At 40.7% G+C, this 11,537-nt stretch overlaps 1 protein-coding gene across 1 annotated transcript in view; it reads right to left on the bottom strand.

Moving 5' to 3' along the window:
* The window catches only part of PLPP4 (phospholipid phosphatase 4), a 45,024-nt gene extending 33,660 nt beyond the window's left edge, over window positions 1-11,364 (bottom strand). The window contains exon 1 of the mRNA XM_031062574.1: window positions 11,311-11,364. Coding sequence (XP_030918434.1) covers window positions 11,311-11,330 — 20 coding nt within the window. The 5' untranslated portion in view covers window positions 11,331-11,364. The remainder of the gene's footprint in view (window positions 1-11,310) is intronic.
* Between the last annotated feature and the right edge of the window lie 173 nt (window positions 11,365-11,537).

Genomic DNA, 11,537 nt, shown 5'->3' on the forward strand with positions numbered 1-11,537 from the left:
AGGAGCCCAAACTCCATTAAAAATATCAATGAGCAACAGGTGCCCCAGTCCCTGGGGTTGCTTTGGCCATGTCAGCACTGCTGCTTACAGCTCCACACTGAGTAAAAATGCTGCTCTTTTCCAGGTCTTCGAGGTACAATAACTTCATTTCCATTTCACAGCGTGCAGCCCTTTAGGATCATTTCATGCCAGCACCACATCACAGCCAGAGCCAGGTAACAGCTCACTAAAAGCAGTTTTCTGATGTTATGGACTAATAACTTGTGGTTATCTTTTTATGAAACCATTCCCTGATAGTGAAGGAATCAAACAGAGCATAAATATCTTCACAGAGGTTTTGACCTGAGTTTCCACAGTGGTTTTCATCCCCCATAAGCAGCAGCAGGATATTGTGTGGCACCTCACCTTACCGTTTCCACCACTGCCTGGCCCTCAGCTGCATGAATCACAGCAAAGCTTAAATTTCTGCCTGGTCCTGAGCATCAGCTAAAGAGGGGTTGGTTGGTTGGCAGGAGAAGGGGGAAATTGGGGGTTTTGCCTTTTACTTTTTGTCTCACAGACAAATCTTGTCCCAAACACCAAGTGACAATAACTGAGAGGACAAAGCAGTAGACTTGGGATGGCAAAGCACCAGGAGAGAATGAACAGGATCTTGGGATTGTGACACCCAGACACTCATGAATGCCCCTCCTCTTTTCTAAGCTCCATCTGTTGATAACCAGATTTTATCCTCAAATGGCTCTGTCTGCATGTCCCCACTGGGGCAACCAACAAAAAGATAGAAGATGTTCATCAACTTCTCTTATAAATCACCTCTGGGGGTTTCTGGGGAATAAATTTGGCTCTGACCACCATTCCCTGCCTGCAGAATTCTGCATGAGCAAACACTGCTGCCTCTCCCAAAAACACAGGTTAGTTGAGACTCTTGGAACTCCATTTTGCATGTTTCTACATGGATATTTTCTCTAGTATTCCCCAAGCTGGGTCTCACAGCTAGTAGTAAAAGCTTGCCTGGTGTGCCTGCCATGTTAAATTGTGCAATCAGCTGTTCTGCAAAGTTGAGAGTGGTGTCAGTGGTGCTGAAGTTGGTAATAGTTGACCTAATTACAGAGGATGTGCACAATTTATAACTCAGGATTTGCTTTAGGGGCTTCCCACTAGTGATCTAGGCTGAGAGAGAGCCCAGAGTTTGCATCAGCATTGTACACTGTTCACTCACCTTGGCTCACATTTGAATTCAAGACTTCAATTTTCCCTTTCTGAAACACCCTAATAGTGGGGAAAGCATTCATGTCATGTTACTTGATGTACCTGGAGAGAATAACTGATTCTCAAGCCATGAGAAAACCCAGTTTTTTTTACTGCCTACAAATAATGTTATGGAAAAAAAATACCATAACCTCTTAGAGGTTATTTTACAAATTCCTGCAAAAACAGACAAAATATGAAAAGCTTGAAAAGTTCTGTGGCTGGCATGTAAAATTAACAAAACTGAAGGAGAGGGGATAGTGATGAGGGGAGATAAGAAGCAAAGCCTGTGGTTTATCACCATGATTCTGCTCTCCAAGGAGCTGGAGCAATTCAGACTCTGAAATGCTGCTGCCTGTGTGTATCAGCCTGATGAGATAGCTTTGTGTCAGCTCAGAGGTTAGCAGAAGCAAAGACATCTGAGCCATTTACTATCTAAAGTAATTTGGGAAATCCACAGCTCCTCAGCCATCAAGAAGGGTTACAATATACCTGGCCAAGACTCAATTATGAATGATGAGCAAGGGAGAAGCTGGCATGAATTAAAAATATAACTTCAATAAAGTTAAGGCACAGCACTGGGTGTCAAGAGATTTGATGTTTCTTGATATGATTTTACAAAGCAAGGTTGGGCAAACCATTCCAGTGTCAGTACCAAAGCAACTCTAAATTCTGCTTGTTTGTTTATTAATTGGACTTTAGTAACTACACATGCCAAGTATGCATTGCTGACAAACGCCCAGCAACTTCTCCAGACAAACCAAAAGGAAAGAGTTAATTTAAATATATAATTTTAAATATATATCCTAATTTATATTGCAATAGGTACTGAATGCAAGAGGTGTTTCCATCAGAACAGACCTTATGTTTTATTGGCTCCTCACAGACTTTCGTGGAAATGTGTTACTGTAAATATCATTTTTAACTGCACTAAAACCAATTAATTGCTGTACACTCACACTGACACAGAAGCACCAGTATCAATAAATTATCCCTTTCTGAAAGCTAGAAACTTTTTATTTCCCAGTACAATGTCATGTAGTATTTACACCTGATTAACAATTTGTTTTTTCTGATTAATAATTTGAAACCCCCATATAGAGCTTTATTGGGACTGATAAAGACAAAGGGCACAGACAATATTTTTGGGGTTATTATTTAATGTCACTGGCAAATAGAGGATTGGTTCTGGAGGGTAGCTCTGGCTTCAGATGAATCAGAATGACTTGATGGAAAATATTTCTGAATACTTTAAATTAGCTAGCAATTGCAGTGTGACATTTAATTAGCACATATGCCTCCATTAGCCCTTCAGATATACAAGAAATCATTTTGATTAAGAAAAGATGGAAAATAAATTCTGATGTGGTTTTAAAACACACACATATTACCACAGCTGCCATATTTCCCTGAAGTTCTAAAAAAGGAAGTTTCCAGTATTTTCCTTCAGCCTTACTGATAGGTTTCCCAGATTTGCCTGACATATCCACTGATTTTACAGATTTATATCAGGGTAGAACTTCTTCCAAAGATGAATGGCCTCTCCTCCTTGCAGCCAACACTGCACTCAGCAAGGAGGCAACAGCTGTGGAGCCTGGGCTCACTTAAAAGCTCAGATCTCAAACTAAAAACAATGCAGGCTCACAACAGGAGTCCTGCAGCTTATGAAATCACATATAAATGAGATACACTCTTAGAATACATAATATGAAAGAGTAAACCAACAATATTTTCACAATGCTGAAAAAGAAAGAACAACCTGGAGAGGAGTTTTAGAACCTAATGTTAGGTTTTTTGCACTTCAATTATATTATCCCTATTTTCTCAGCCCCTGGCATTTGAATTCTCTCTAAGTAAAAAATTTCCACCCTGTGACACAGAGGAAAGGGAAAGGATTATCTGAGCACACATGAACAGCACAACAACAAGAGGTTAACATAGCTAAGAAGTTGTTCTTGTGCACCTGGAAGATTCCAAAAACTTCCAGTCCATGCATTCTCCTTGTTAGGGGCTGAGCCTTTGATAGCAAGTGGAGCTAAAAATCACTGAGCATCATTATTGTGAATCTAGGAAACTCCCATTCCATGGGAATAAAATGGGTTTCTAGGCCTTAAAGTACTTAATTAGCTTCAATACAGCATTTTCAGCATCATATCTTCCTCACAGAAGTGGGATATTTAGAAGTGGAAGGAACAAAGAGGGAACAGTTGGGCATGCAGCACTGCAGCTTTGATCAGAAGAGCAGGAGACAGGAGTGACTATAAAGAGCCATGAAAAAAAAAACTACTGCAAAATGAGTCTAAGTCATATATTTTGACTTGTTTTTAATTTTTACAATTTTCCTCAACCTAATATTGAAAGTGATCTCTTGTATTTGCAAGGTGCCCCATGGCACGAAGGAGTGATAAATCTGACTCCATTTTCTCAGAAGGCTAATTTATTATTTTATGATACTATATTATATTAAAGAATACTGTATTAAACTATACTAAAGAACAGAGAAAGGATTCTTACAGAAGGCTAAAAGATAAAAAAGAAAAACTCATGACTCTTTCCAGAGCCTTGACACAGCTTAACCCTAAATGGTCATTAAGTCAAAACAATTCACATGAAACCAATGAAACAATCACCTGCTGGATAAACAATCTCCAAACCACATTCCAAAGCAGCAAAACACAGGAGAAGCAAACGAGATAATTATTGTTTTCCTTTTTCTCTGAGGCTTCTCAGCTTCCCAGGAGAAGAATCCTGGGCAAGGGGATTTTTCCAGAAAATATGACAGTGACAATAATCTTTGCAGCTTTGCTTTCTGGTCAGCAGAGCATAAAATAAACCATTCTGAAACAAAACCAACTTTGTTTTGGCATTTAGCTGCTCCTGGGGTGAAAGAGCCATTCAGCCCTTGTGATCCCTGCTCACATGGAGCAGTGCTGCCCTTGGAAAACAAGGCAAGGAGGTCAGAGCTGCTGCTTGTTGTGTCAAGGTGCAACTCTTCAGGCCATCCAGAAATGTACCAGAAATAATCAACAGTGGTAGTTTTAAATAGAAATAACCAATTTAAATTTAAATAGAAATAAGCAATATCAGCCAAGTGAAAACTATTGGCTCCTGCGTTCATTGCATTATCTCTTTATTTATTAAAGAAAATTATTTATGGTATTAGTTGTTGCCTCTATCCTCTGTTTTTATAAATATACCCTATGATACAAGATATTTCACAAAAGCCATTTTAATGTGTGTTTGGGGAGGAGAAAGTAGAGGAAAACAAAATAATGAGTTTTGCAGCCATTAGAAGTGTCAAAGCTGGCAGCTGTACATCATCCTAAAGTGAAAAACAGAATTCATATCACAGGCTTAAATTAACTAAGTACATGCCTGAATAATGAACCCAAACACACTGTAGACAGTCAAAATTTTCTTCTTGATGTTTTTAATGCTTATTTTGATTACATCTCAAACGGTTTTCAGTCAAACTCTGCACAGTTCCCTGCACAACTACACAGCTTCACAGCAAATTGATGGAGATGAGTCTGGTAAAGTTTCTTTTCTTTCCTTTTTTTTAATGTCTGCATGTCACATACTATTGATTATGCTTGGGCCCAAAGTGAAAGCTAGGGTAAACTCACAACCATGCTGAGTTTCTCTCTCTGAGAAAAGCTACTCCTCTCAGTCATCTCATCTCTGCCTCTCCCTCACTCCTCCTCCTAATGATAATGCAGCACTCAGGCATCCCCTGTTCAGTACCATCAATAATTCTGCCATCTATTTCCAAGTACTGGCTTTTCGAAATCACTGACAGATTGGGAGACCATAAAGATCTTGATTTACAGTGCCAGATACGAGTACATTTTCAGCAGTAAGACTATAATTTTCATTAAATTCTTTCCCATAAGAACCACAGTTGTGCCCTACCTTGACTGTGCTTAGATCAAAGTATAAGAATCAATTTATTAAAGAAAAATTTTCCCCCCAGGAACCCTATCAGTAGCATTCTCCCTAGAAAACACCCTCAATCAGGCTAGAAGCAAATAAACACGAAGCGCCCAAGCCTGTGAGTAAATAGGATTCAACAACAAGATTCAACAAGAGACACAAAGTCTCCATTTACTCCTCAAAAAATCTGGAGCAGATGCTTTGGCATTTACAATAAGATCCTCTTTTAGCATGTATTCAGCTGTGAGTTTAGCCACGGAGATCAACTGTAAATCCCATCCTATTAGCAGGACAATTAGAATTCCTGCCATTAAATCCCCTTCCCTCTTCCCATCCTTTCACTCCGTCTTTCTCCCAGACTCAGGGAAGACAAATGAAATAATTCAGCTCCACAATCTAGAAGTATGGATACAACAGTCTGTAAAAAATATCTGTATTTTGCTCAGACCAGGGTCTGCACAGAAAGACAGGTAGGTACAATTTCTCCTGAATAACTGTTATCAAAGTCAGTAAAATCCTACTCTACTCAAATAAATAAAACACAGAACAATGGAATCAGAAGACTCAGCTGGCTGAAACACCAAGCAGCTGAACAGCAGGATGGCTCTGAGTGGATGCTGCTTCATCACTCCCCTCCTCAGCTGGATGGGGGAGAGAAAATTCACTGAAAGACACCTGGGTCAGAGTGAGAACAGGCAGAGATCCCTCAGCAGCTACTGTCATGGGAAAAACAGACTTGACTGAAAGAAACTAGTCTAATCACAGCAAGAAAATGAGAAAATAATACCCAAGCCTTAAAACAGCTTCCCACCCTTCTCCCCATGCTTAATGTGGAATTTTTTCTCCCTCTTCCCTGCAGTGGTAGAGGGGATGGGGAATGCAGACTGAGATCAGATCATCACAGCCACCCCTGCAGCCCCCTGCCACCAAAACCTGGTCATAAAACCCAAAACAGCCCCAAGTTGCCTGTGAGCTCCCTGGTAATTCACACACAGGGCAGGCACACTCTCATTTTGTTCTGTGCCTCCTATGACACCAGGTATTACTGGTATTTAGGGCCTTTTGTTTTCACAGTAACCTGTCCAGGACACAGAGCAGAGTTACAATTCAGCTTCCTTTGTGGTATAGCAGGGAGGTACAGGAGCTCCATTCCAGCTCTCCCATCCCTTCAAAGGTGTGGCTGACTCTGCTGAGCACTGGAACAAGTCTGCTGCTCAATATACAACCTCTGATAGGTGCTCTCAGGTCCCAAACAGCAGAAAAGCTCTTTTCTACAGCAGGTCTTGCCCTTTCCTCTTCATTAACCCTACTCAGTGTATTAGACTTCAACCTGCAGCACAAAACAAATCTTTCCCTCACTTTAATCACATGTAAATTACAGTTTACAACGATGCACCTGTTTTAAAGCAGGTTAGCAAGCATATTGATGTTTTCATTTCCTATTGTCATTACCGTTTGTGAAACTAACACTGAAAAAGCGCCAAGACTGTTCAATGTGTTTGGCTACCTCATGACAAAGAATTTATCAATTAACTGAAGGATAAGGGTGAGAAAAAGAAGGATTGCCCTTGTTTTCTTGATGAGAAATTAGGCTGTACAGAAATTAAGTCCAAGACTGAGGATCAGAAGCCAAAGATCAGGTTCCAAACAAAGTCAGAATTACGGGACAAAGTTGAGAACAGAGGGCACAAAACCAGTAAGAAGTGGACAAATACCTACTTTGAAACATTCGCTAGAGAGCCAAGGCTTAAGGGGGGCTTTGAATTCTTGGTCCAACTGATTGGTGTAAATTCACAGCATTTGAGTCAGAATAAGAAAATAAACCCTAATGTCTCATTCTGGTGATTTCTTCTCAATACCATCTTGCTTTTGCCACCTACAGTCACAATTTTCAGCTCAGTCTATCCTCCAAAACTCCCATGCACAGGAGAGATAAAAGGCAAACCCAGTCTGGGAGAAGAGCAGTGCAGAAGCGCAGCACTGTAGAATTTCCTCGGGTAATTGATTTTCTGTCTGTGTTAACAAGACAATACACAGTATCATTTATAAAGGCAACACATGCAGGATATCCAGAAGACAACATCCCCTGACAAAGAAAGCTACTTGAAAGAGCTTTGCACACCAAATTATTTCATGCATATTCATAGCTTGATTAAAATATTAATACTGCAAACTTGTAAGAAACACAACAAGCGCAGAAACAGCTTTTATTTACTTACACCAGAAACTGAACATGACACACACACAAAGGATGTCAGCATTACTCAGTGCTGGAAACTCACACATGTGCAATATATATCTGTATATTAGCCTGCAGATAAACATTTATTCCCAAGGGAGGCTGCTAATGAGACTCTGCTGTGGGGAAGATATCCAATTACTCCAAATGACATTTATATTTTAATCACATCACATGCACTGAAGAGCTTGAGGTTTGATGGAGCAATCCTTGAAAGACTTTGCCTTTTTAATCAATTAGCTCTCTAAACATCAGTGACGTGCTGTTGACAAGTCCTTGGGTTAAATATACAACAACACACACAAATCCTCTCTCCCTGCCAGGAGGAAACAGTGTGGTCTTCTAAAACTTCTGAAACAAGTGCAAAAAGTTTTCCTCCTAGAAAACACCTAGAACAGAACACTAAGAAATAAAGACACCCCTCAGGCTCGCTCTGAGCTACCACTCAGTGAATTCATTTTAGGACAGATGAAAAACTTTGTTTTAAGGGCAACATTCCTGTGTAAAACTATCAGACTTGCTCACAAATCCTTTTATAATTGGCTTATCTGAATAAAACCAAGTCAGGCAAAACAATTTGCTTTCTTCAAGCAACCTGTAAGTGACAAATGCCACTGCACACATGGAGATGTAAGTTTGGTCATTTTTAACATGTTTTAGCATTAATCAGGCATTTTAAGATGCTCCAAGTCATAGAAATAAGTACAAAAATGAAGAAAAACACAGCTGCAAGACACTAATTCAATCATTCTTCAAATTAGCATTGGATTTTTCCTGTAAACAGTATATCCTCATGGCTGGTACATTAAACAACAGGCCACTTCTACTTCTGAGGGTTTACATGAACACCTCACTCTAAAAATAAAACTCAGTTCTGTACTCACAAATATTCCTTAATAAGTAAAAACCTAAACAAAAATATGAAGTGGGAATTGATCAAAGTCAAGATTTGATTGGAAAATATTTGAAACTTCATAAAGTACGAGTCAAATTATAGCATGAGAATTTTCTTCACCTTGGAATTAACAAACCACCCATGTTCCATCAGATCAGGTCAGCCCAATCAAAAGGTTCAAGGATAAATACTTTGAAAGCTAAAAATTAATTTGATAATTAAGAAACTGGGATAAACTGTGGAGCAAAACAGAAATATCACTATCCTTGCAGTTGGTAATTGCAGTCTGAGAGCTATTTTGCTGAAGGTACTCAAAGAATACCTATTTAACTTTGCAGTAAAGTTTGTATTTAGGTATATTTTTTTTTACTGCAATCACTTGTTTTTGGGTTTTGACTCTTTGTTGTTTGGAGTATGGGTTTGTTGTCTTTTTTTGTTTTTTAACTCCTGCTTCTCAATTTCAGGCAGACAGAGTCTTTCTAATAATTCTCTTCTAACTAATCCCTCCTTCAATACCACTAAATCCTGAGGGCTAAAATGCCCTTTAGCACAGATCTCTGCAAAGGCAGAGAAGCTTGAGTTGCTAAATTTCAATACTTAATCTGGTCTTTAATTGCTAAATGAGCTCTCAGCAATTGCCAAGAACACAACACCTAGAACTGAGGCAGTTGTTATCATTATCCTCCCTAAATGGCTGCTGAATTCAACCAAATCAATACTCAACTACCAAAAATGTGCATTGCTTCTAAGGGTGCCCATCTGCAGGATAGAAGAGATCTTATATAACAAGTACAGGTTTCTGCCTTTGATGGAATGACTGACGTTGATAATTATGGCAACTGGAGGGAAAAAAAATGCCAGTCTTAAACATAGAAAACATGGTTGTTCTTGATCTAAAATAACATTCAAATTGGCAATACATTCAATTTCAGCAATCATCAACAGAAGTTTTCACACCTCCATTTTTATGAAATGACATTTATTACCAAGCAAAGCTCCAGAGTGGAATGTGCACCTTTTTCTTGTGCATTCTGTGGTACAAAACATGCCAGTCTATTGCTTTGAGTGACATGAGCAGTTAGGTTGAAGCCCAAAGACATCTGGGAGGCACAGATGGTTCAGAACTCTCAAATAGCTGTGGAACCATTTCCTTCAAGGTCAGGAGGCTTCTGACACTGCAAGGGCTGGTAATGGCACAAAGCCATCAAGACCTTTTCAGAAAGAGCTCCAGCTCTTCTGTCCAGTTCCTCATTTCCTGGCACTCAGCACAGAGATGAGCTCAGACCCAGCCCCAGCTCATTTCTGCTAATGGCACTCCTCTCCCAGGGAGGTGGAACCTGCACAGCCTTTCCATTCCTAGAAATCTCTTCTGCAGCAGAGCTCAAGTTGCTGCTGCCCGGATTCCAGTCCCAGGGTTTCCAATTCCATCAGTGAATGTTCACTCCTGAAAAGACATTCCACTGAACTCAATGCTCCATAAAAACCTTTGCACTGGCTGTCTGTAAAACCACAGGAAGCAGAGTGTTTAAACCTCTGCAACAGAAAAGTTTCAAAATGTAATTGCCACTTTAGAAAACTGAGAGAGCTACTGAATATTATTGCAATAGCAAAAGATGACTTCTGTGTCAATATTATCTGAACAGGAAAGGTCTTTTCTTTTGGTCTACCTAGAGATTGTATTCTTGCAACCATTACCAGCAAATAAAGTGCAGTTCTTCATGAAACTAAACGCTGACCTGAATTTGGAACACTACTGTGCCCATCACTTTCAGATGTCAATGAAAGCTCTGAATGACCTATTGAAATACCAGAATTATTCCCCAGAATCCCAGTGAGGCAGGAGCTGAGCTGTGTGAAAATATGAGAAATTCTTCCATAGGCATTTGCCATTAGGGTGACTCTACCAAGAGCTTTTCTGTTAGCTACCCCTCCTCAGAGGATTTAAGAACCAAGGCAAAAAGAGTGGTGAAAATCATGGAATCTTTTAGAGAGGAAATAAAGACACAAGAGAAGCACAACTAAGAAATGACTGATAATGATGGCTCATGATTTCCATACCATAGTAATAAGCTACGTGAAGAGATCTCCTACAGGGGTGGTGCAGGTGATGAATTACACACACAATCATAAAGAATTGAAAGGTTCTGATGTAGCATCAGCCTCTGAGGTCTTTGCTCACCCTCTAACTCCACGTATTCCAGAAAGGAGTTCTGTTGACAGGAACATGTCTACTTTCAAAGTGAGATGCAACTGAACTGACAGATATCAAAGGCACCTCGCACGGTTTTGTTGCAAATCAAAAGATTTGCATCAATATTCAAGAGAAATGAGCACCAAGGAAAAAAAATCAAACGCCAGTAAATTGGACAAGTTATTAATTAACCATGAGAGGTTCAGAAAGGACTCATCAAAGCATTCAGTGTCACCGGGTCTAACTCAATATCACAGCTTAACAGATGTCCTACACTGCCTGCACCTGTGACCAGCAGCATCCATCCTCAGGAAAACAAACGAGCAAACATCAGAATCTGATCCCGGTTCTGTGATGCTCCTGAGAGATCACAAAGACTGAGAATACTCATCTTTAAACATTAAGCAATGGAAATGCAAACTCATATAGAGTGGAACTTTTCCTTATTAAAATGCCTGCAGAACACAAACTCCATGAAAGAAAGGGCTGAAATACACAAAGCAAAAGCATGCATAACTGCTTTCTCCTAAAAAAAAGGCTAAGGGAAAGAATGGTCCTGCAGCGACAGCTGCACATCCTTCAATAACCAGATTTTCATGACTTTCCTCCCTGCCCAACAGAGTGCGGAGAAGCTTCCCAAACCCTTTCTCACACGTTCCACCTCCCGCTCAGCCCGCGGTCCCTGCTCAGCCCCAGCCCCGGCGCTGCAGCCCCGGCGCTCCCGCTGCTGCCAGACCCAGCCGTGGGAGCGCATCCACAGCCCCGCCAGGTGAGACTTTACCCCACAGACTGCAACCAACCCACCAGCACCTCTGAGGCTGCATGGTTTTGGCCGGGCGCTTTTTGCACACTTCTCCCACAAACGGCAGCTTCTCCAAGAAAAATTCCACTCGGCAAAACGCCGCGGCTGGGAGAGTTCCTTCAAAGAAATATTCCAGCCACGAGCATCCCAGAGAGGGCACCGGCGGCAGCTCGGGCATCCCGAGGGATGGCCGGAGCCCAGCGGGCGAGCCCCGCACCTCCATCCCGCC

This window comes from Geospiza fortis, unplaced genomic scaffold (genome assembly GCF_000277835.1).
Source record: "Geospiza fortis unplaced genomic scaffold, GeoFor_1.0 scaffold719, whole genome shotgun sequence".
Taxonomy (NCBI): Eukaryota; Metazoa; Chordata; class Aves; order Passeriformes; family Thraupidae; genus Geospiza; species Geospiza fortis.